The sequence below is a fragment of the Rhinoderma darwinii genome, chromosome 5 (genome assembly GCF_050947455.1).
Source record: "Rhinoderma darwinii isolate aRhiDar2 chromosome 5, aRhiDar2.hap1, whole genome shotgun sequence".
Taxonomy (NCBI): domain Eukaryota; kingdom Metazoa; phylum Chordata; class Amphibia; order Anura; family Rhinodermatidae; genus Rhinoderma; species Rhinoderma darwinii.
The window spans coordinates 297,280,140-297,307,197 of record NC_134691.1 but is presented as its reverse complement, the minus strand read 5'-3'; the positions used below and the strand labels follow the sequence as shown (position 1 = coordinate 297,307,197).

Below are 27,058 nucleotides of genomic sequence, written 5' to 3'. Positions count from 1 at the left end.
GAAAAATTAATTAAACTTAATCATTATTAATCAACAAATACATGTAAACAAATCACATTTTTTATAGATTTATAGAACAAGAAAATTATACATAATTTTTAATTTACAAAAGTAATGACCGCTATTCCCTGGTCAATCTTGGTTAGTTCATTTGGCATACCACAGACCCCCAAATACGAAAGATTTTAGGGGGAAGGGACAATACACTATAGACTATCAGGAGTCAGGTTGGCCGCTTCAGAAGCCGTTGTGTTTGTCTGTGTATTGCAGCTTTTATTTTTTTTATCATACCCTGGGCCGGGGAATACGGACATTCAAGGCAATCTGTAAATGTCAGAGATACAAATATTAATTGACACAGAAGCATTGTTGTGTGATATTGTCTTGTTGGGTTCCTGGACCCACTGGGCCGTACCGCCTTGGCGGTATGGCAGCTGGCCAACAGGTCACGGTCTATAGTTCGTATAGTGTACCTGTGGCAGCTCGGACAGTAGCAAGGCAGGCTCGGCTGGGACTAGGCAGCAGGTAGACGTCAGGCGTGGAGTAGCAGGACAGGCGTTGAATACAGCACAAGCACGACTACAGCTCAGCACGGCACTTGACCAGGATAGCACGGGATACAGGATACAGGTACGGGGAACACTGGGAACTGGAAAACACTAGGAGACTATTTGCATAGACAAACTTTGGGTACGACAACAACGCTCAGGCATGGGAGGAAGGGTCTGGGCCCTTCTTATAGCCCATGGTGCTCTGGGAGCAATCGGCTCAATCTCTCACCTGCGTGCGCTTTGGCTTCTTAAGTTTGGACTGAGCTTGCGAGCGCACCCTGGTGGTCACTATGGAACAGGACTGCCGTATGTGCAGACATCTCTGGAGGGAAGGGCATCGACTGGATGGAAGGAGTTCGTGGTCAGCGGCCACGGACGTTAGATATACATAAATACTGTTTCATACAGTGTATGTAAATGATGTTCTGTAGATATATAACCATAGGAAGCTGGCGACTAGGTGGATCTCAGACAGAGTAAGAATGATTGGTATTAATGTCTTTTTGTTTTTACTACATACACGTACTGTTTTATATTGAAACAAATAGTTGGAATTCCTTGGTTAGTCTTCAGTTCAGTTTGTTCTTTTGTATAAAACAACAGTATTCTCCATTATTAATTTAGTAATGAATTCTCCTTTATAAAAGTAAATGGGAATGATGCTGAGAGAGGTAAGGTATACATAGGAGTGCCACCAATATAGAACAGATTAAAAAGTGGCATAGCTTTTTAATATACAAAAAAATGTGTTATACATATGAGGGCTTTACACTTTACTCCTTTTCATGTTTTTTAGAAGTCAAGGCCACTAGAAAGGGTGTTGTGAACCTTCGTAACTCTACTTTTCTGAGGAAAGGGGCAAATGTTTCAAGCTTACTACACATCCTCCTGTTGGGCACTTTATGGTGCAGTTGCGCCCTCAGGATAATTAATCTATCTGTAAAATTCTGTAATGTAGAGGTCCCCAAGGTGAGACGGCAACAGACTACTGTTTGATGGTGGGACGCAAGCACTCACTTGGGATGGTCTTCACTCCCAAAGATCAAAAAAAGTAGTAGCGCAAACCGCAACCTTTTCAATATATCATTTTTATTGTGCCCAAAAACATTGTACAAGATTAAACCACGTTCGTCCCATATCAGTGGCTGGTTCATTCACAAGCTGCCAAGAGACTGGCTCCCTTTCATTTCCTATATTATACTACTTCTAATACATATGTACATGAATAGTGTTGACCTTGCAGCAATACTATTTTTTCTTACTGGAATATACATTTACAATGACTGGAGCCCCTTGCATAGCAACAGCCCATGTGGTGAGCTTCTATTCTGATTAGGTGGTCACCTTCGAGATAAAGCAGTATACATATCTCATGGCTTGAGAAAGGTTCCTGTTGAACCGAAACGTTGCTGTACTGAGGTGAATAAAATCCACTTTTGCTTTCATCTACTCTGAAGTCCTGGTGCCGTTGCTGTGTTCTATGTTTTTCTCTATTGGATGTTGGGGAATTGATTCACCCCCAGGCAACGAGCACATGGCCTGATTTTCTGGAGACTATTGGAGTGTTTTGTTCATCTACTATTGGACTGTATATATATATATATATATATATATATATATATATATATATATATATATAATCTCCTTTTGCCTTTGGAATTACGTAGGCACAGATAGCATTGCCTCCTTGTGTGGTGCATCTTCTCATTCGTTCACATAGCAAGGATAGCAAAGGATAGCAAATTTTGTATGAAGTATACATTTATAAAATAGAAGCTAAAGGATTATTCCGGTTTCAACAAATGATGTTATTTTTTTTTTTTATATAATAAAAAAATACATAATTTACCAATATACTTCTTGTATTAATTCTTCATGGTTTTCAAGATCTCTGCTTGCTATTATTTAGTAGGAACATTCATTGATAAAATTCTGTCCACATACTTGTAAGGGTATGTTCACACGGGCTATTTTCAGCCGTTTATCGGGCTGTAAACGTCCCGAAAAACGGCTGAAAAATCGGAAGTAGAACGCCTACAAACATCTGCCTATTGATTTCAATGGGAAATATGGCGTTCTGTTCCGACCGGGCCTTATTTTACGCCTCATTTTCAAAAAATGTTGTGTAAAAGACGCCCCGTAAAAAGAAGTGCATGTCACTTGAGCCGTTTTGGAGCCGTTTTTCATTGACTCAATAGAAAAACAGCTCCAAAAACGGCCGTAAAAAAACGCAGTGAAAAATGCTAGTTTGATTAAAAAACAGCTGAAAATCAGGAGCTGTTTTCCCTTGAAAACAGCTTTGTATTTTCAGCCGTATTTTGTTAACCGTGTGAACATACCCTTACAGTATGTGTATCAGAGCTGTGTCTTCTAAGGATCCTAACACTTGTGTGTCCATCACATGACAATGGACGGAATTGTATCCACTGGACGTAAACAATGAATGTTCCTACTGAATGACAGCAAGCAGAGATCTTGAAAGCCCTGAGGAATTAATTCAGAAAGGATATTGGAAAATTATATTACTTTTTATTATACAAAAAAATAACATTAATTTGTGTAAACTGCGAATGCCTCTTAATAAATGTGTCACATCTTTTGACTAGCCGTGCACCACAATTTTGTCACAACAACTGCAGGCATGCGCCATCCATTCCCCCCTTCTCATCGGACATAAAATTAATAAGTATTCTAACTGCCACTCTTCTCCCCCAGCATGCTGCAGTTTATACAACGGCCTGATGCCATCGGCGTCAGAGCCATATATGCGACACAGCACTCAACATCTCGAGTGCTGCGTCACATGCAACATTATGATACTGCCAGGCGTCAGTACGTTGTATAAGCCACAACATGCTGAAGGGAGCCGGAGAAGAGGAGCGCCTCGGTGAGGTAAGTATATAATATATTTTTTCCTATTATTTTCTTATGGGGGAGTGTAGTCCGTTCTGGTAGTGCAGGGTACGGGCTTCTACCGTGTTATTCGCCACAAAGTGAAATTTAAGCTAGTTAGGAGCAGCTGTTGATTTCCACTATAATTTGGGCTGTTATATCCCCTTTTGAAAAGCCACAACCCCTTTTCACAACAGTGGTGAGGGCAATTGTATTAAGGCCAAAAGTCTAAATTTGCAACACAAATTTAGACTTTTGGGCCCTTATGCGCCTTTTCTATACCAGAAAACTGGCATAGAAATGTTGATGAATCCCCCTATCTTTTTACCTTTTGGTTTAATGAATTTGGAAGGTTAGGAGAGTCAGCAGGTGCATAATTGGATAAGGATGATAAAAAGGGTAAAACTAATACTATAATCAGCTCAAGCAAAAATAATCAATATTATCTATATTGTGTGCGGAAAAAGTTCAAGTACATGTAACCTATTGATAAACCTGATGAAAACGTGTTACTCTCTTAGGCTGTGTTCACATCAGTGTTTTTTTTCCGTTGAGGGCTTCCATCTGAGCTTTCTGTCCCCCAATGGAAAGGCAAACGGAAACCTTAGCTTCCGATTGCATCACCATTGATCTCAATGGTGACGGATACTTTGCTGATGGTTTCCGTTTGTCAACGTTGTGAAAGGGTTACGTTTTTTTGACGGAATCAATAGCGTAGTCGGAACCACTCGATGGAAAGCAGCGCTGATGTGAACAGGCCCTTACTCCTAGTTTTTATATCCCTTTATTTCAATAACTAATTGTTTCCCTTCCTTCCTCTTCTACTTAGGTCTACCGAAAAGTTAGAAAATGGATCAGATGCAAACAACCGAGTCCTGCAGATCCAAGCACTTGCTCGTCTTACCTCTGCAGTAAGTTCAACCAATTAGCTTTTATCTGTTACATCTTCTCTTTTACCTTGTATGTGCAATAATCTATATGGTTGTGATTGTAAGACTTTTTCTGCTCTTCTACACATACAGGTACATAAACTCAGAGTTAGATTTTGAAACTGCATTATGAAAAGGGGGTGAATGGCAGGGCAGGGATACTAGAAGGGCTTTGCCATGGCCACCAGCACCTCACTGAGTGTATACAAATTTATATACACCTTTTAAGGACGGGGATACAAATGAAACCAGTGGGGAACTGGGTTGGGGTTTCCGATTCTGCGAATTAGTTATTTTAGTTTGTTTTTTTTGCCTTGTATGGTAACCAGCACAGTCATAAATCCAACTTATTTATGAGCTAGAGACCTTACACCAACCACTAGTGAGTGTTAATGTGCATTGTTTTGCTATATTTTTTTTGTCTTTGATTCATGGTCATATGATCATGGGTTTATAATTTTGTCATATGGACTATCTGAGCGTGGTTCGGTCATTCTTGGATGGTTGACTCTGTTTGTCTATGGTCTATCCCATCTGACCCTGCTGTATATATCTCCGTGTATGTTGTATCCCATCTCTTTTTCCATTATATGTCATTGATGATTATATTTAATAAAGATTTTTTGTACTTTTGTATATTATTTAGTATACTATTTCTTTAAAGGGCTATGTCCCTTCATGGTTCGTTTTTAGGTTGTCATATGATCATAATAAACATGTTTCTCATTAGTGGGCAGAAGTTTAGTCCAGGCCTATGTGATATTGCAATTACTTTATACAGACAATGGCATCTACTGCATGCTACAGAGATAACTGTATACAGACTCTGGCGTGGGCATGGGGAGATTGGATATGTACTTTCCAGGGTATGAGTATGAGGCCCCATGCACACGACCGTAAAAAACCCCCGTTTTTGCGGACCGCAATTGCGGTCCGCAAAAACGGAGCCATTTACCTTCATTGAACACTGACACCTTTCCGTAGCACTACGGAAGGGTGTCCGTGCCGTGGAAATGTTCCGGGAATTATGGAACATGTCCGTTCTTTCGCAGTCAGTCAGCGGTCAGTCAGCGGTCGGCCGTGCCCGCAATCGCGGGCACGGTCGTGTGCATGAGGCCTGACACTGTATGGACCTCGGTCATGCCTACAAACCGCACACCACAAACAATGAAAGCAGGAAAACTATTGCATCAGAAAAAAATGCGGTAGAACTGCAGGTTTTTCTTAAAGAAGCAGTGCTAGGAAATGTTCCCATGCATCCAATGTTGATGTCAGGCAAAACAAGATGTCAATCATAAAAGACCTTTCTGGTCACTCTCGGTTCAAAACAGATTATTGAAAACAATGGAGTCTATTTAGATGTCAGTGTAAAAGACGGAAGGAACTGATAAGAATCGAGAGTTGTCAACTCATGTTCATACGAAAATAAATCTTTTTGGTGTAGCTTTATTGATATGTAGTTTGTCTTTTATTACGTATCAGAATTATGTTGTATAGAACAAAAGTTCATTGTTTAATGTGATCGATTCCGGTCATATGTCTTTATGTAATGCTTTAAAAGCAGAAGAAGTTATTTTAGGTCAAAGTCCATGTATTGACATTTCCTGCCTTCCTATATTTACTGCAAAACTTGTTTCGGTCTGTCTTTGCCAGATTTGAATAGTCACACCTTACTTTGTTTGAGGTCCTTTCCCAGTTTGCTGCCAGTCTTTCCATTGTTATTGACACAGCCTGGATTTTATTTGCTAGTGAAATGATCATTCATGTGTCACTTGTTCAGAGTTTGTAAATCCGGAGCGTGGCCTGCAGAGACAGCAATGACTTGTAACTCATTAGAACACTCATTTACAGAGATCATTAAAATAATATCCCCATATCGCAGAATCGAGACACGTTTGTTATGCCTTGTAAGACTTCACTTATATCTGTGATGGGTAAAAAGAGCACTTGTCAAAACACAGCCAGCCAGCCCAGTAAATCCATCCGCTTACAATAATTGGTCATAAATGAGTAGCTAGCTGACAAAACTGATCATATTAAACCAGATAACATACCCGGCCTTGGCCAACAGGGACACGCCTGAACAATTCCATTTACTTTTTGCACTCATGAATCTATAATAACTTTGAACCTGAGTCATTTCCAATCTCTGTGCACTTCTAGACATGTATATTTAACACAGATTTTCGTTTCCTCGAAAAACCTGGATTTTTTTTTTGTTGTTTTTTTTTAAACCATGTCACACATAAGCGACAGCCAATCACTAGCCTATAATACCCTAAAACGTCAAGGTATTCTTCTCCCTATTCTTCATTGGAAAATGTCATAGGAGACCCAATGGAAACATTTCATTTTTCCTTAAAAGGGAATGTCCACCCTTCAACACCGTTTTGTTTAATTTAAATAGGTCCAAATTTGTGTACATATACAAAACCAAGGTTATGAATTTAAAGGGGTTGGAATTTTAATTTGTTAACAAAGAGCCCCAAATACCCTAAATATAGTTAAATATATATAAACCGCTACATTGTAGTCAATGCTAAAACAGTATGTGTTAAGCTCCTAAGCTCCCCCTAGTGGTAAATGCAGGTCACCAGAATTGTATTATTTCATTCTAGCTCTATGAAGGGAAGCAGGTTATTTGGAGCTGTTTTAAATAAAACTCTTAGTAATAGATATAATATAAAATTTAAATAGGCTTTGATTTGATAGAAATTAACTTTTCACTACCAAGTTCTGACCTGAGTCTCATTTCTTCAATGCTGGATCTCTTGTTGTTTCTAATTGATCCATGTATTCAAGAAAGTGAGAAAAAGAAAGTCCCATCTTTTCACTATGCTGTTTTAATTTTCTTAGAAGGCTCTTTAGGTCTTCATTTTCGGCTATGAGTGTAGTGTCATTGGCATACTAAAGATTCTTGCTGTTCCTTCCAACATCCTTGATCAACTTCTTCCAGCCTGGCATCAGTGTACAGGTTGGATGCAAATTCCAATAATTATTTGATTATTCAGTGTTCTGAACCTTGTAATTAAATTCTGCATTCTCCATTCAGTTTTAATTTGGTCTTAGGCTACTATACTGACAGTAAATATGCTTCAATGCATTTTATTAATTTGTCCTTAGATAGCTAGAAAGGTAGGCATTGCTACTAGACACATTCTGTTAGATGCAGAGGAAAATGTACCTTCTGCTGGTGTAAGCAAAGCTTCACTTTAACTGTATTAGTTGGTAAATTAGAAATTGTTAATGTTATTCACTTAGCTGTCATTCTGAGTATAAACAAATAGACTTTCTGAGTACCAGTGCGCCCGCGGACCCCGTTATCCAATAATAATTAAGCCGTTAAATGGCTTCCTATCAAGCTCTGCTATCTGAAGCAGATTACTGTTTTTGGCAGATAATCAGATGTTTTGCAGACACTAAATGTACATTAAATTGTGAAATTTCCAAAAGTCCCTTTTAAGAGTAATGCCACACCTAGCGGAACTGACCTGGCTACAACGCAGCCAACAACTGCGCTGGCACCATGGTCAGTGCGGCTGTAAAATAACCTGTTAATGGCAGCACATTGTTGCAGCTTAAATGTCAAAATCTTGCAGCCAATAATACACTCTTTACGGCTGCATAATTGTGTAGATAAAGGATAATTTTACCTGCAACAATGAGCAGCCATTGACAGCCACGCCGCACATGATGCCGGCTCTGTTGTTGGCCGCATCGCAGCTGGGTCATTGCCGCTCTGTGTGGCCTTACCCTCGAGGTTCATTTATAATAGCTTTTTACTGATTAGTGCTTGTCAGACAGTCTTGAATCTTGCAGCTTCTCTACTCCTGTGTGTCCATGATGACACATCCTGTTACATGGTGAAGTATGAACCAAAAATACCAACGAAAAGGAATACAATATAAGTAGTGCTTAGAAGGTCACCATTGAACTGTACAACACCATTGCTAACTATGTAAACGGCGCAATATTGTATCCTGGGTATTGACCAAGATTTCCTTGGTGCATCGATCAATGATTAACATGAGAGACTACCAAGAAAGAATGATCGACTAAGGCACATGAGAATACAAAAAATATACAAATTTTATTACATAGAGACATTGAACAAGTTAAAAATGGAACAGAGGATAAGTCACACAATAAAAAAGACGTCAAATAGATCGTGAGCCAGGTATGGTTGTTTTCTCAGCGTGTTATAGATGGGCATAGTAATGCAGCAGCACAAAAGATAAATGGAGTCAAGCCAGACTGTAGAGAAAAGGTCAAAACTAAACTGCAGTGGATATATGGCTAGTATCTGTAAAAATGGGAGCGGTTCCTAAATAGGGACATAATATGCACCGCAACCAGTCTACAAAAAGTGTAGGAACATGTAGAAAGGCCAATCTTAAATGCAGTTAAGAAACGACAAATTCAATGCAGGCTGCTACAAAGAGACAGAGATTAGTTTGAACATACCAGTGGACATTGTGGATGAGACGTCTACACCCGACGCGCGTTTCGGCACCTGCCTTCGTCCGGGGTAGGCAGGTGCCGAAACGCGCGTCGGGTGTAGACGTCTCCATTTATCTTTTGTGCTGCTGCATTACTATGCCCATCTATAACACGCTGAGAAAACAACCATACCTGGCTCACGATCTATTTGACGTCTTTTTTATTGTGTGACTTATCCTCTGTTCCATTTTTAACTTGTTCAATGTCTCTATGTAATAAAATTTTTATATTTTTTGTATTCTCATGTGCCTTAGTCGATCATTCTTTCTTGGTAGTCTCTACATGGTGAAGTAGTACAGTGTTATCATAGGTACATTATGTAGATCAAAATTATCATCCACTTGAATGTCCACACTTTATACGCCCATTATGTCTACCGTTCAAAATAGACTTCAGATGTTGACATTGATCAAGATGGGGATTTGATCCGGACAGTACAGAACAGAAAATCTTGTCATGGGATCCACGGTGCAGATTAGTTGCAGGCATAGGGCCTCTAGTGTCAAGAACTAATTAGTAAGGCTTTGGGTTGTGACTTCTCTTTATAACGTACACATCAGCTTCAGCAGAAACCAAATGCATTGCCTATTAAAAAGTATAACAAAAAGTTATTCAATTTTCTATTATACTTTGTGTATCGATTACACACAGGTTTTAAGATCTCTACTTGCAGTCATTTAATGGGTGCTGTCATTGTTTACTTCTGGAGGATGAACAGTTTATAACATATTCATTTCAAATTCATCATGGTATTTACCGATCCACTATCACTAATCAATGAGTCTAGTAAAAGACCGGATGGTTAAAAAATAAGGATAACAGATATGTATAGCAAATCATCAAGGGAGACAATATTGTGAAATTATTTAGGAGAATTCTATGTCTTGTTTGTTTTTATTTATCTTAACAAATATTATTTAATTTAAATTGTTTTAATTTATTTTTATTTACACTATTGAGGAGCCACATTGTTTTTTTTTCTTGTTTTTTCACCTTTTCTAAAATAATCACACTTTGATTATTGCATATTTTATATGTAAGTAATGTACAAGGTTTAATATTATGTAAGGCCCTGTTCACATCAGAGTCGACTGCGCTATTGATTCCATCAAAACAACGGAACCCGTTCATAACGGTGACCAACGGAAACCATTAGCAAAGTTTCCGTCACCATTGAGATCAATGGTGATGCAAACGGAACCTAAGGTTTCCGTTTGCCTTTCCGTTGAGGGGTTAACCCGATGGAAACCTCAGACGGAACCCCTCAATGGAAGGGCAACGCTGATGTGAACAGGCCCTAATGCTGCAAATCTTCCTGCATGTAGGAGAAAAAAAACATGCAATATCTTTTTTCCCTATGTAATGCTGCCCTCTAGTGTTCCAAATATTGAAGACTTTCGCTTGATGGACATCTTTAGGGAATATTGTTGATAATAAAAACCTTCCATTCTTACTTATAGAAGATTAAGGTTACCGTTTGTCTACATTATATCTATTACATAATAAAGATAAGTTACAGATTACGTTGCGGTCATAAAAGGAGTATAGCGATTTTCAGTGTAAAAAGTTATACAATTTTCTAATATACTTTTTTCCGCACAGTTTTCAAGATCTCTGCTTGCTGTTATTCAATAGGAACCCTAATGTATACTTCCAGTGGATACAAATATTTCCTGGTTATGTGACCTGAAACACAGGTTTTCATCCCAGTTACAGTACATTTATCAGAGCTGTGTCTTGTAACATTCAGAGCACCTGTGTGTCCATCACATGACAGATATTTTTTTTAATTACGAAATTAATAACTTTTATTTGCTGAAGCCAGATATCCCCTTTAAAGGGGTTGTCCACTACTACACAACGGATGACCTATCCACCGGATAGGTCATCAGTATATGATAGGTGCGGGTCCAACACCCGGACCCTGCACCGATCAGCTGCTCTGGCTGCCTGCGGGTATCGGTTGTTATTGCACAGTATGCAATGTACGGAGCCGGAAGCAGTTGACTTTGTGCACTGCAGCTCTGCTCCTATTCACTTGAATAGTATCAGAGCTGCAGTACTGCAGCTTGGCCACTATTCCGTGACCAGAGCCATCTACTTCCGGCATGGACGTCCGGCACCTGGAGGCAGCCGGAGCAACTGATCGGTGCAACGATCATACACTGATGACCTATCCGGATAGTTCAAAAGTTGTCCAGTAGTGGACAACCCCTACTTCACTGAAGATGATTAGCTACTTTGGTTTCTTATTTGAGGACATGCTAATGTATGACGGTCTTTCCCTTTTAGACTTTGTTCTGAGTAGTATGTTTTCATTTAATTTATTTTTTTTGCATCCTTGTAAACTATTGTTGGTAAGAATCGTTTTTATGGATGCAATAAAGTGACAGTTATCATAAGACTTCCCTGATAGATGGACACCAATGATCTCTCCTCAGAATAAAACAAAGATGTCACGTCTGTATAAGCCAAGAAGAAAGTAAAAAATCCAAAGCATTGAAACCTGCACAGATCACTGTCATTAATGGCCGGTTCACACCTGCGCTTGACATTCCGTTCTGCTCCGTGGCCTTTTTTCTTTGAGCAAGAAATCTTAACACTGTACCACTGATCGAAAAACACCTTGGCTTTTGAGAGCCATTCAATTGCATTCATGTATGAATGCAGAGGGACATTTACTAAAGGTGGTTTTCCATGGCCAGATTTCCCGGCTAATAACGAGCACCGATGGAGTGCTTGTTTAGCTCCACTGACATGGAGCAATGGTCGGGACGAATGATTGTTAATTCAACCGTTCACTCCCATACATCTTGTAAGCATAACCCCATGTTTATATGCATTTGCTTGTTCGACGGCTGAACGCTGCCATGTTTACACAGGCCACTGCTCCGGAACAAGCGTTTGTACGAGCGCTCGTTTGATCTATCATTGGCCAGTGTAAAATGACCTTAAGACTGGTCAACTGACTGAGTTGTTTTATTACTCCAAGATACAATAAAAAACGATTGTAAAACAAACAAAAAAAAAAATCACGGCTGAATAAAACTTCTTACAACTTAATTAAAGGCTTCCTGTTCTGTCACTCTGCTGTGTCTCTCAATATTGTAAAGAGTTGTCACAGGAAAGAACTGTAGGTGCAGCTTCCTCTATACGATCCAGTGGATCCTATTAGTAATGGACCCCACTGCAGTGTTTCCCAGCCAGGGTTCCCTGGAGCCTGGTCAGGGAGTCCCTAGAACATAGTAACAAGACCTGTCACGTTTATAGTACAGATAGCAAACTGATTTAAAATTGCAGAAAGATGCTTGGATGAAGAAAACACATCTCTACCTGCATTAGTGATGCTTTAACCCCGCACCCTGTCCACTCTTTCTCCCCGGCTGTCACTAATCACCTAACTAACATATTTATTCTTGCTCTTTCTTCTGGGATCTTTCCCTCCTCTTTTGAACGTGCTGTTCTAACCCCTTTACTGAAAATAACATCTCTTGACCTATTCTGCTCTGTTAACTACCACTTAGGGGGACCTAATCTCCCATTCATCACTAAACTCCTGAAACGCTTGGTCTACTCTCGCCTGATCCACTATCTCTCTGCTAAGTCTTCGTTCACATCTTCACCAGGGTCCTGTTCCGTCTGAGCTTTCCGGCGGAACGGGACCCTGACTGACACAAACGGAAACCAAAAGTTGATTTCAATGGTGACGGATCCAGTGCCAATGGTTTGCGTTTGTCTCCGTTGTGCAAGGGTTCCGTCGTTTTGACTGAATCAATAGCCTAGATCGGCACCGGATCCGTCACCATTGAAATCAATGGTGGTGGAAATGGAAACCTATGGTTTCCGTTTGTGTCAGTCAGGGTCGGAACGTCGGAACAGGACCCTGGCGCAGATGTGAACGAAGCCTAATTCTCTTCTCATCCACTATCTCTCTGCTAACTCTCTTCTTGACCCCTCACAATCTGGTCTCCGCACTCTGCACTCTACAGAAACTGCACTGACTAAAGTCTCAAATTATCTCTTGATGGCTAAAGCGAACAGCAACTTTTCTCTATTGATTCTTCGTTATCTCTCTGCAGCTTTTGACACTGTAGACCACCAACATCTACTCAATATGCTCCACACTATTGGCCTCAAGTGTACTGCTCTCTCTTGGTCTTCTTTTTACCTCTCCGCTCATTCATTGTATCATTTGCTGGCACTGCTACTTCTCCTCTTACTTTTGCTGTCGGGGTTCCATCAGTCCTAGGTCCTCTTCTCTCTACACAGCTCCTAATGGACAAACTATCAGCAGAATGGGCTTCTAGTACCATCTCTACGCTGATGACACCCAATTATATACCTCTTCCCATGACATCACCCCTGCTCTAATAACACTCATCAGTGGTTGTCTGTCCGCGGTCTCTAACATCATTTTCTTCTCTCTATCTGAAACTGAATCTTTCAAAAATGAGCTACTTGTGTTCCCTCCATCTACTAACCTACCTAAACATTTCCATTTTAGTTTGTGGTACTACCATTAATCTGAGGTAACATGCCCATTGTCTTGGGGTTATGTTGGACTAAGATCTTTCCTTTACTCTTTATATCACTTGCGCGCTCATGTCGCCAGCAACTTGAAAACATCTCCAGAATCCGCCCTTTTCTTACTTTGGAAACAGCCGAAACTTTCAATGTGGCTCTGATTCACTCTCATCTTCATTAATGTAACTCATTACTAATCAGTCGTCCCCTCACTAAACTTTCCCCTATCCTGAATGTAGCAGCCAGGTTCATCTTTCTGACCAACCACAATACAAATGCTTCTACACTGTGGCAGTCACTGCATTCAGTGCCATCCTTTGGGCAGGGCAAGCAGGCCCTGCACTTGCCACCACCATCTCCATATATTTACCCTCCCTGCTCCTGAGTCGGGTCCTCTTCGTCTTCAGATGCAGTGCTGAGTCCTGTAACTTCTTGTTCAGCATCAGGATGCCAAAGGGGACCCCACTCAGCAGCGGGAAGGGTAAGTATATATCTAAACCAATCAGGTGGAATACTATGTGCTGGGGCCCATTATCTAACCCTATCATGAGTGATACTATCTGCTGAAGCCATGTATCTAAGCCTATCCTGCGTGATACTATACTGGCGCTCTGTATCTGAGCCTATCATGTATTATACAATGGAGTCCTGTATCTAAACCTGTCATGTGTGATACAATCTGCTGGGACCCTGTATCTAAGTCTATCATGTGTGATACTATCTGCTAAAGCTTTGTATCTAAGCCTATCCTGTGTGATTCTATGCTGAGGACCTGTTTCTGAGCCTATCATGTATGATACAATAGGGTCCTGTATCTAAGCCGGTCATGTGTGATACTGTCTGCTGGGCCCTAAATGAGTCTTATTTGATTGAGCTCAGTTTTACATATAAGTACCTTTTAAAATATAAATGTTTTTCTTTTCTGTCTCATAGGTGCAGAGGGAGCTGGCAGCTGTTATTGCCTTGAAAGCCCGAAAATCTGGTGAGTAATCGTTAACCAACAGATGATGCCACATAATTATAAGCTTTATGTCCACTTATACAGTACTGCTGTGCATGGTCAGAAACGCAGGAAAAATCCATATTTTGCCTATACAATATTTGTTCCTAGGCCTTGTATTGTAATTAGTTAGCACTGGACTGTATTATTAACAGCCATGAATGCAAACCCTGCGCCTCCCTACAACTTCATCGCCTGAGGGTTGTCATTTCAGCCCTACGCTTTGAACCTTTATTACACCATTAAAATTCATGGTCTCAAAGTGGGGTTTTTTTGTTTGTTTTTCAAAAATATTTTTTATATTTTAGAACTTTTAGTCTGTTTTTTTTTGTATTTTTTTTCAGGACAGATGGTTTGTTACCATTGTAGATCCATGTAATATTTTTTTTATTGTCTAGGTGGAGAATAGGCATAAATAAGTATGTATAGTTTACACTAGTAATTGACCTTTATATTTAAAGAGAACCTGTCACTAGGTCACATAATGCAAACTGTATATCTGACCTGAATCCCGCTGACCCCCTGATTCTAGTGCAATTTTTTTTTTTTGTTTGCTCCTGCCCTCTCTCCCCAATTTTGTGAGTTTTACCTCGTTGTGTTGGTGCCCTACATGCTAATACCCCTTAGTTAGCCAACAGGGCATGCCGTACATTGTTTCATAGGAGCTACCTTCACAGCCTATGAACCTGTCCAATCAGCACGAGGCAGCTTCAGACCAGCCAGGCACAGGGTGATCTTGCCAGAATAACCTTATCTCTCGAGACCATGCTAAGGGAAGACTTCCTAGCGGGTCTGAAGCTGATTGGATAATGTCAGAGGCTGAGTTGCTGACTTTACCCCTGGAGAATCAGTGTAGTTTACACCTTGTTGGCTACAGGCAAATAGCACATAGGGCACCAACACAACGGGGCCATATCTCAGGAATGGGGGCACCCCGGAATAAAAAACCGGCGCTGGAATCAGGCGGACAGCAAGATTCAGGTCAGATAAACAGTTTGCATTATATGACCTAGTGACAGGCCCTCTTTAAGTATACTGTTAGTGTCCTTCGTATAGCAATACCAAATGTACTTTCAAAGGTGTAATAGTGCCCCAACAAAATAGGTATCTTGATAACCTGGCAGTCCTTAAAAACTGACATCTTAATGTCATGCGTTTGCATGACAACTTGCCGAACATTGCATTTTGCAGCTAGATTAGACCACTACAGGCAATTTCATATCCTAACAAATTATAGCACCTTCTGACATTACATGAATCAGTTTCCAGAGGTCCATCTGGAGTATTGAAAATACACTATAACTATTTGTAACTAATTGTCTTACACCTAAGTTATCTCACTGTTTGAATAGCCACCAATATGCATACTTCCGTTAGATTAATGCCCAATGCACACGTCAAGGCTGTGGGCATGGAGATCGTCATTTGGGCCACAAGGTTTCTATCGTTCTGTAATATGGAGCCGTAGACGCTCCATGTAACGCCGTATGGTGTCCTTGTACAGCATACTATTCTACCCTAGAAGCAACGTCAAATTCGTATACATATCCACATTCATATGAATTTGCTGAAAAAACTCCAAAACATCTGTGTGCCTCCGCATGAGGTACAATATGAGCCCATAGATTTCTATAGGTGACATATTATGAATGTGTACAACATGGATCTATAAGACACTGTGTTTATGAAGGCCTGTATTAAAAATTTATTTTTAAAGGTGCTTTTCAAAATTATTTATTCATGTTATTTCTACAGCATTTTTCAAATATGATATTTCAGGTAAAGCTATGTATATCTGTATATGAATTTTTGAAATATCAATGATGTAAGATTAGTATGTCACCATATTATAAGTGTAGAGCTGAAATGCAGCAAAGAATAGAAAGCGTTAAATATTTAACAACTAAAAAAAAACTGTTCCTGAATATAACACTTAATGGTACCCAAATTTTTTTATAATAATGACAAACGTAATTATTTTAGCTACGATTTTCGGGAAATCCACGAACCTGGCACGTATGAATACATCCTTATAGCTGGAATCAATACCTATTGTCTAACTGCAGTCCTGCCCCAACAATTTGTCCTAGTGTTATCTGTGTAGAGCTGTCATTTAAAATGTGCAATGGATTAGTACGGTTGCAATGCTTTCTAGGTCACAACAAAGAGTTACAGAGTACAATGAATTATTATTCTCTTTATTTCTATTCTTGTTTAATCGTACCCAAAAATAAGGAGTTCTCTGTTCTTCTTAGATTCAATTTATATGCAGCCCAGTGACACCATATGAGGATCATCTTAGCACAGCACCAAACGGAAAAACAACAATGTAGCATAGTGGCCTATTGTTGCATTTGTCACAATGTGTATGTTTCCGAACAGTTACTAGTGAGAACATTGCAGCTGTAGTACAGGTAACAAGTACAAGGGGAGGCAATACGAAAAGATCCCTAGTTTATTCCCCTGGATGTGTTGCTTGTAGCTGTGATATCATTTAGGGCGGATTTACACGAGCGTGTAAGTGCCATCTGTAGAGATTGCCACAGTGCCCTCTGTAGAGATTGCCACAGTGCCCTCTGTAGAGATTGCCACAGTGCCCTCTGTAGAGATTGCCACAGTGCCCTCTGTAGAGATTGCCACAGTGCCCTCTGTAGAGATTGCCACAGTGCCCTCTGTAGAGATTTCCACAGTGCCCTCTGTAGAGATTTCCACAGTGCCCTCTGTAGAGATTGCCACAGTGCCCTCTGTAGAGATTGCCACAGTGCCCTCTGTAGAGATTGCCACAGTGCCCTCTGTAGAGATTGCCACAGTGCCCTCTGTAGAGATTGCCACAGTGCCCTCTGTAGAGATTGCCACAGTGCCCTCTGAGAGATTGCCACAGTGCCCTCTGTAGAGATTGCCACAGTGCCCTCTGTAGAGATTGCCACAGTGCCCTCTGTAGAGATTGCCACAGTGCCCTCTGTAGAGATTGCCACAGTGCCCTCTGTAGAGATTGCCACAGTGCCCTCTGTAGAGATTGCCACAGTGCCCTCTGTAGAGATTGCCACAGTGCCCTCTGTAGAGATTGCCACAGTGCCCTCTCTAGAGATTGCCACAGTGCCCTCTCTAGAGATTGCCACAGTGCCCTCTGTAGAGATTGCCACAGTGCCCTCTGTAGAGATTGCCACAGTGCCCTCTGTAGAGATTGCCACAGTGCCCTCTGTAGAGATTGCCACAGTGCCCTCTGTAGAGATTGCCACAGTGCCCTCTGTAGATAGTGCCACAGTGCCCTCTGTAGATAGTTCCACAGTGCCCTCTGTAGATAGTTCCACAGTGCCCTCTGTAGATAGTGCTACATTGCCCTCTGTAGATACTGCCACACTGCCCTCTGTAGATACTGCCACACTGCCCCCCTCTAGATAATGCCGCAGTGCCCTCTGTAGATAGTTCTACAGTGCCCTCTAGATAGTGCTACAAAGCCCTCTGTAGAGATTGCCACAGTGCCCTCTGTAGAGATTGCCACAGTGCCCTCTAGAGATTGCCACAGTGCCCTCTAGAGATTGCCACAGTGCCCTCTAGAGATTGCCACAGTGCCCTCTAGAGATTGCCACAGTGCCCTCTAGAGATTGCCACAGTGCCCTCTGTAGAGATTGCCACAGTGCCCTCTGTAGAGATTGCCACAGTGCCCTCTGTAGAGATTGCCACAGTGCCCTCTGTAGAGATTGCCACAGTGCCCTCTGTAGAGATTGCCACAGTGCCCTCTGTAGAGATTGCCACAGTGCCCTCTGTAGAGATTGCCACAGTGCCCTCTGTAGAGATTGCCACAGTGCCCTCTGTAGAGATTGCCACAGTGCCCTCTGTAGAGATTGCCACAGTGCCCTCTGTAGAGATTGCCACAGTGCCCTCTGTAGAGATTGCCACAGTGCCCTCTGTAGAGATTGCCACAGTGCCCTCTGTAGAGATTGCCACAGTGCCCTCTGTAGAGATTGCCACAGTGCCCTCTGTAGAGATTGCCACAGTGCCCTCTGTAGAGATTGCCACTGTGCCCTCTGTAGAGATTGCCACAGTGCCCTCTGTAGAGATTGCCACAGTGCCCTCTGTAGAGATTGCCACAGTGCCCTCTGTAGAGATTGCCACAGTGCCCTCTGTAGAGATTGCCACAGTGCCCTCTGTAGAGATTGCCACAGTGCCCTCTGTAGAGATTGCCACTGTGCCCTCTGTAGAGATTGCCACAGTGCCCTCTGTAGATAATGCCACAGTGCCCTCTGTAGAGATTGCCACACGGCCCTCTGTAGATAATGCCACAGTGCCCTCCGTAGATACTGCCACAGTGTCCTCTGTAGATAATGCCACACTGCCCTCTGTAGATAGTGCCACGCTGCCCTCTGTGGATAGTGCCACAGTGCCCTCTATAGATAGCGCCACACCCGCTTGAAGATATCACCACACCCCTGTAGATAGTGCCATTGGGACTCCCTCTAGGAGTGGAATCACCAACCAGAGCATAGGCCGGGGATTCCACTCCTAGAGGGAACTCCTGATGTCACTGTCCATATATTGACTGTCCATATATTGACTGTCCATATATGGACAGTGATGTCAGGGGCTACTCCTGGAGCATAATCTATTGCCAGAACGTCGGCAATGGGAATTCCGCTCCAGGAGTAGCCACTGACGTCACTATCCATATATGTGTGAGCTGTGAAGTCCTCGGCGAGCTCCCTCTGCTCCTCCGCTCTGAACTAATGCTGAAGCAGGGACCTAATAGTTCCTTGCTTCAGCATTGGATTTAACTGTATCCGCATCCTGAGGATGTAGATATAGTTGACAGCGGGACATACCCTTGGAATTTGGGACTGTCCCGCTGAATCCGGGACGGTTGGGAGGTCCCCGTCGGGAATGCAGCGCTATCTACAGGCGGGGGGGCAATATCTACAGGGTGTAGGGTTAAACTAACTACAGGGAACTGCGTGGCCGTTGCTCATCTCTGGAAAGAGACTGCCCTCCTTCATGACAACATGAAGGAACGCCGGCGCATTCCTCCTTTGGCCTGCTCTCTCCTTTCCCGAGAGAGCTACGGTGTCCCACGGGCCACTGATGACAGCCTCAGGGTCCGCATGTGGCCCACAGCCTGCGTGTTTGAGACCACTGGTCTAGTGCAACATGCTGGTGAGCATCCTATTAGTGACACCAATACTATTACATCAGGCAGGCTGTCCAGCACCTTCTAAGTGCACCACACGAAGTACTGACACCCCATTCTGCCCCAACATCACAAGGCCAGGCTAAATCCTACAAAAATAATAAACTTAAGGTATTAACTGATATTTTGGCGAAAATACACAAGCTCGCAACTTGCGTCAAAGATCCTTATTGTCTTGTGAGTTCCTACACTAACATTACAAACAAATCACAGAAAATGGGGTCAAATGTACTAAAAATCACAGAAAAAAGGCCATCCTCATTGATAATAGGGCAAGTTAAAAAAACAGTTCCCAGCAGGATGCAGACAAGCCACATTACTATATGAGGGAGGTAGCACAGGTGAAAAATACTGATGAACAGCCACTTTCACACCTACGGTACTATTCAGGAGGGACGTGGCTGCTTAGTATTATTATTGCACAAAGAAAAGTGGCAAGAAAGTGGGCAGAGTTTAAGGGGAGGCATGGGGCCGACAGATTTACTATCCTTGCTCATAGCAGTCTTAGACTATGTTCACATCTGCGTCAGAGGCTCCGTTAAGGGCCTTTGACGCAGATCCGGCAGGGTTTGCAGGAGTTTACTGGAGACAATAGCACAGCATTCTGTGCTATTGTGTCCGGTAAAATAACAGACACCACAACGGAAAGCCGATGGAACCCATTAAAAGTCACCGTTGGTTCCGTTATTCCCTTGTTCTGCTCCTCTGACTAAGCAGAGCAATGGAACACAACAACGCAGGTGTAAACCCAGCCTTAAATTGCAATTTCTGGTGCACGGAAAGCCAATAATGCACCAAACTTATTAATAGACATGTGCTTCTCAAAATATTTGATACATTGTACTCCAGCGCACTTCAGTTTAAGGCGGCATATGAAAAGTCAGTATTAGTAAACTCCCCCCAATGTTCTTTACCAGAGAGTTGTCATGTCCTCCAGTACACGTACACTTTGAACTGTATATTCTTCTGTTTTTTATTTGTATCGGGCAGAGGCTTTTGTATGAAGAGCTAGGTTGGAATTCTTATTGTTCATCACTGCAGATTTAGCTTGGTATCAAGCTGCGGCTGTTGAATAAAATCAATGTCACTTTACACCGGGTTATTATTTGCCATGTTCTGTACAGTTGGCACCTGTCTTTAACTTATGGTAAACAAAGGGGAAGTTGATTCTTTTTTACATTGGGTTTCGATGAATTGCCAGGAAGGCTGAAACAAAATGACAACCTGACAAATTACCTCCCTTTAAATGTCTGGAAAATAGTAACATGATGTATCTGCATCATTCTGCCATACAATAACATTGTCAATATGGGAAAATCACTTTTGTTCTGTTCCTACAATGTGACCAATCTGGATGTCTGCTCGGATAATCTCTGTGTTCTGCTCGATTCTTTTGTCAAAGAAAGGAAGTGTTTCTGTGTATCTTTCTTCAGCCCAGTTTCCTTTTTTTCTCAGTATACAGAAAATCCCCCAGACATTGCCACGTGAAGCTGCGGGTGTAACATCACTACCTTATTTCTTTTATATATGCATAAACGTAGGTTTGAGACCAAGGAAACATTAGTAACGTTTGCATAGTGGGCTTGTGATGTATTGTGGTTCTTTGTATATGAGGTTATAGAATACTCAGCTAATTGGTTTTTAATCTCTGCAGCATTTCCAAATTAAAAAGTCAGAATGATAACCAGGCGGGAGAAACCTCCGGTTTGTGTTAATAATGTCCTGTGTTTGTATCACGGGGGGACATGGTGCTTTTGCACGGAGTTACTGTAATGAAAGAAATCTCCCTCTATCTGTGGCGCCGCTGAATATTCATAGCACTAATTAGTTTCCTTTTTGTAATCTAACGGATTTACTTAGTAAAATATGCCTCTTAGCACTTGTTATCTGGACTGTCTGCTCCCAGGAGCTTCCAACATATTCCTGAATTAATGAGCAGTTTTATAGCATATTTGGTGAAAATAAATATCTGCAGTAGATATACAGTAAGTGGAGGCAGTGGTAGAAAATGATGGATTGTTACATATCACTACTCAGAATAGCTAGCGGGCTATGTGCTGCCCTGCATCATCATAGCTATAAACTATGCCGCTAGTGAAGTGGATTAACCATGATGCTGTTCTCTCCTGCACAACACAAGCTCCATTTTCTTTTGCGCTTCATGCCTTTAGATTGTTGTTTTGTTCTGTGGCGGATAGATCTTTGACTATAGAAAAAAATCCTGTAGCTGTAGCTGGCAGCACAATGTATTTCAGCTCCTAACCCGTTCCTACCCTGGGCATTGCAGGAAGTTTCCATGGATTACAATTACAGTATTGCTTACTGATGGTATGGGCAATTCTTAATTACTCTTACTATGTAAATTCTCTTTTGTTCTGTATATTCCCACAATATAACCCACTGTAGCACTGTAGCACTGTATAGCCCAAGAGGGACGTATAGCACTATTTATCCAGAGGTTCCTTGTTCGTGAATATTATGCCAAATCTTCTGTCTGAAGTAGAAAAGTAGAAATGGGGGCTGGTGTGCTGGGTGACAGATCCTAGAAAGAAAGGCCAGGTCCAGCAACAGGAACGTTCATCTTTAATTGTTCATGTTAAAATTCATGGCATAACTTCACTTACGTGTTTCAGACTAGATGCCTTTAATCAAAGTTATGCAATGGAGCAATTTTGGTGTCAGTAGTACCATTTTGGGGTACATATACTATTTGATCACTTTGTATTCCAATTTTTGGGGAGGAGAGGTGACCAAAAAACAGATCGCGGGTATTCTACACTGCAATACTTATGTATTGCAGTGTATGGTACTTTTAACGCTCTCCTGATAAGTCTGCCTCTGGGCAGACCTGGCCGGCCGTTTTAACAGGGTGTCAGCTGTAATACACAGCTGACACCCGCTGCGTATGGAGTTTTCTGAGCTCATTAGCCCACTCCATACTCCCCGCTCCCTCCTGCTAGGATGTATATTCACGTCAATTTGCAGGAAGGGGTTAAAATTGATTCCAATTGAGAAATTGTAATGTAATATTCATTCATAGCACAAACCCTTTAATACTATACTACAATAATATAGATTGCAGCTCTTCCCAAATGATCTTTATTAACAATGACTGACAAAACTTAGATCACATTTGTTTATGCGAACAGTAATTGGACTTTTCCATGTTTGCCCAAGCTGATGTGCTAATCAATTGTCTTCCTCCTGTAATTGGATCCTTCACCTGTGCACCCATCAGATGATAGCTATTCTTCCATGGAAAAATCACACCGAGATTTGATTTCTTGAGACTAAGCCACATCTGTCTTCAGACATCTGGCAGCCTAGTTATCCTGCAATGAAGGGACCTGACATGCATAAAAGGAAAATATTTTATAACAAACTAATTATAGTTAGGTGCAGTAAGGTAAATATGACTGAAATGTCTCTTTGGATCACACAGGAAGTAGATCCTAATCTTGAGATTAAACGTTACTTTACATTGGCTTAAAATATTAAATTCCCTTAACACCCTTTTAATTATGGTATAATTTAAAATAACCAGGTCTGTCCAAGTTTTGCATTAACATCTTTCGAATAAGACCCTATATTGAAAAGAAAACATGAAACAGGGGGGGTTCCAGGGCATTTGAACAAAACTACACCAACGGGTATAAATGAGCACTGCCCACAGCACCTTCGAAATTATGAGACTGCAGGGTAGTAGCTCTCTATTCAATGGCTGAAAGCACTCAGGATGGGAAGGTACATGTGTTGCAAACTATTTTCTGTCCCCCTTACCAAGAATCAGTTTAGCGTCCTCTCTAAAAGAATCCAATATAAAGGGGTCCTGTCCCAGTGATCGATTTTTTTAAAGATGAATTTTAATGTGTACTACGTTACAATACTGGCACTACACAATACATTGTATATTTAAATAGTGAACCGAAAAATGTAAACACTATAATCCTAGTTTATTGACTTCTAATTTTCTTCTTACTCTACTGGTCCAGCATATATATATTTTTCTAGAGCTGGTTAAACTTGAAAACCGTGAACTGAGAGGTTGTTTTAGACCACGACTCCTAGTTTATGTTTTTAAAAGTAAACATGCCCCAATAGTGCCCCACACACCATATCATGTTCCCATAGTGCCACCCCACACACACACAGTATAATTCCCCATACATAGGTTAATGCCCTCTAGAAATCTTAAAAGAAATACTCGCCTAGCGCCGTTCCTACGACGAATAGAGGATATTCCTCTGCAAGTCTCTTCCAGTCTGTGGTTTGTGTGACTCGGCGCAGGCAGGCTACCATGGCAAGCGTTACAGTATGAATGATGGAACAGGAAGCAGATGGCTCCCTGCTCCATCATTGTATTAAGCTGTATCTGCGTCCTAAGGATACAGATACCCTTGAAACCGGGACAGGCCTCCCGAGACAGCGCAACATCACCCAGAATAAGGGACTGAGCTGCTGGATCCAGGGCAGTTGGGAGGCATTTATTTATACCCAGCACTGTAACTATAACAAGTGGGCATTCACTACATCTAGAGGAAAGACCGTTTCTAAACAAACATAGAAGAAGATTGATTCTTTACAGTAAGAGCAATGAAACTATAGAACTCTCTGCCAAAGTTGCTATGGTGAATTTACTAATCGAGTTAAAAAGGGGCCCGGATGCCTTTCTTGTGTGTAATAATATTATAAGTTATGGTTACTAGATTTCTGGAAATAGGTTGTTGATCTAGGGATTTATTCTGTTTGCCAAATTTCGAGTCAAGAAGGATATTTTTCCCTTAGATGAGAAAGATTGGCTTTTGCCTCACAGGGGTTTTTGCCTTCCTCTGGATGAACCTTGCAGGATAATAGGCTGAACTCTATGGATTTATGTCTTTTTTTCAGCCTTGAAAACCCTTACTATCAAATGTAAATACTGGATGTAATTTATGTCCTTCTGGGGCTGCATTTGCAAATTGTCTATACATCAAGTAGAGCTTTCTCCAACTGACGTAAAATATATGGAGATACTAGATTTCTCCCAGGCTAATCTGTTCAAAAAACAGTATACAGTTGGTGTTGGCATAAACTTAAGCCCTCTATATTTGGCTGTTATCCAAAGACCACAGGTTTTATGCCTGTTTCATTATAAAGAAACTTCCCAAGAAAACACAGGGTTAGCAAAATTGCTGCTTTTGTATCCTTTATGATCTTGTAGTAAAGTGTTGCCAGCTCTGCACCTATCTCGAGAACGGGGCTCCCCTGAACCCCTCTCCTCCTATTGGCCGCCGCATCTGGTCAGTTAATTTGTGGCAAGTTAGCTAGGATTATGGAAACAGTTGAGTTTTCTGAGCTACGCTGTTTTTGTAACTCCCACAGAAGTGAATAGGAGCTACAGAAACAGCGTAGCAATAGCGTTCCATAAATAATTATGGAATGCATCGAGTAAATTTTAACAATAAGTGGAATAGGCAATATATATATATATATATATATATATTTGTGTATATATATATATATATATATAATCATCACTTTACAAGATGGTAATACTATAAGATGGGAATACCGCTTTAAGGAGTGTAGGATTTTTTTCTACGTTTATTTTGCTATTTGAAGCCTTGTTTTTTGTGGAAAGAGTCCTGTTAATGATTGAATGTCCCTTTACATGAAAGAAAGAAAAAATCCATCTGCCTGCAGTCACCAGTGTGGGGGACGGGATATTTAGGGGCTTAATATAAATCGATTAATTGCAGGGTTCAATGGGAGTTGTATAAATCTACACTGAATAGTCACTTTATTAGAGACAGTTGACCTTTCACGATTGGATCTTTCCGGTATGGAAATTAGACACATGGCTCTGCAGTGCATCATTAAATCAAGTTTTCCATGGATCAGTTTGTGTTAATCCACATCAGAACGACTTTGAATGAGGCATGGTCATTGGTTCTAGACTAGCCAGGGCCAGTATTTAAAAAACTGCCAACCTTGTGGGGTTTACTCATGAAATGGTGTCGAGAGCAAACTGAGAATGGTGTGATCGAGAAAAAAAATCCATCGAAAGGGACACCTGTGGACGTCAACAACTTGGTGACGAAAGAAGTCAGTGGAGGATGTCAAGAATTGTTGTGTAGATCAGGCGGTGCACAGTCAACAAATTGCAGCCAAATACAACGCTAGTGCTGATGGGATGGTCAGAATTTAGCGCAAGCAGCCTGAATGGATGAATCCTTCCTGTTAGGCTGGTGGAGGTGGAGTAATGGTGTGGGTAATGCTTTCTTGGCACACCTTTGGTCCTCTGATACCTGTGGATGGATTTTTGAACAGTGGGGCTGGCCCCATGCACACGACCGTAAAATCGCCTGTAATTACGGACCATAATTACGTAATTTTGGGCCCATTCATTTCTATGGCCGACGGACACCTTCCCGTATGTCTATGGGAGGGTGTCCGTGCCATAGAAACCTGCCGAAAAAATAGGACATGTCCTATTTTTTTATTTTACGGACCGTGCTCCTATACTTTATAATGGGAGCACGGCCAATAAAAACGTCCAGCCGCGGCTGGCCGTTCCCGTAATTACGGGTCGAAATTACGGGCACAGTCTTGTGCATGAAGCCTGACCAAATTCATCCCTTCATGGCAGCTGTTTATCCTATGGCAGAAGGACACTTTAGCTGGAACTGTGAGAAGCTATCCTGTCCGCATGGCTCAATATTCCTGCAGAACGATTTCAACACCTAGTAGAATCTATGCCACTACAAATTGCTGCAGTTCTGAAGGCCAAAGGAGGTCCAAGACACTACTACATGGGTGTCTCTAATAATGTGGCTATTCAGTATATAATATAATAATAAATGTGTTTGTCCTGTAAAATGTTAATGTTTTCTCTCCAATATCTAATCATCTCTGCCCAAAGCCAATAAATAAGTGACACTACAGTAAGAACATTGTAATATAACTTTAATATCGCTATAATTTGGGAATTCACATATACACTGTAAAAGTATTGTCACTGGTAGGTTGACTGACAGGGTGCCGAGCTGCTCCTTAGAGGTGGTGGCAATCTGTGACAACTGTAAGATCCTAGTTGACAGTCATGAATGAAAACCTCATATTTTGAATCCTCTTGTGCTGAAGACCAAAGTGGGTGGAATGTGTTGAGTGAGTGGACTTTGCCTCTCTACTTAAAGAATAACGTCACTGGGTGGAGTGCAATGGCAATGATCTGTTGTAATTGTGACTTTATTTATCTGACGTACCCCATTAGGAATCCAAGTACATTTATTAATTTGTTTGATGGTCATTGGTTTATGGGAAGATGTGTAGTTAGTCACAGGTATAGGTAGCAATGTATCTGTGTTTTTATTTGTTTTGTTAGTAGTGATAGGCTCTGTAAGGCATCTATCACACGAGCGTGTCTGATTTGCATCGTCAAAAAACAGACCATATTTCGCCCATGTGTAAATCTGTGCGGCGCACTTGTGCGTTCCATGTG

At 41.4% G+C, this 27,058-nt stretch overlaps 1 protein-coding gene across 1 annotated transcript in view; it reads left to right on the top strand.

Annotated features, from left to right (window-relative positions):
* RAPGEF5 (Rap guanine nucleotide exchange factor 5) overlaps nucleotides 1–27,058 on the top strand; it is a 236,998-nt gene that overhangs the window by 97,720 nt on the left and 112,220 nt on the right. The window contains exons 6-7 of the mRNA XM_075827325.1: nucleotides 4,273–4,354; nucleotides 14,330–14,378. Of these exons, the coding sequence (XP_075683440.1) occupies nucleotides 4,273–4,354; nucleotides 14,330–14,378 (131 nt within the window). The remainder of the gene's footprint in view (nucleotides 1–4,272; nucleotides 4,355–14,329; nucleotides 14,379–27,058) is intronic.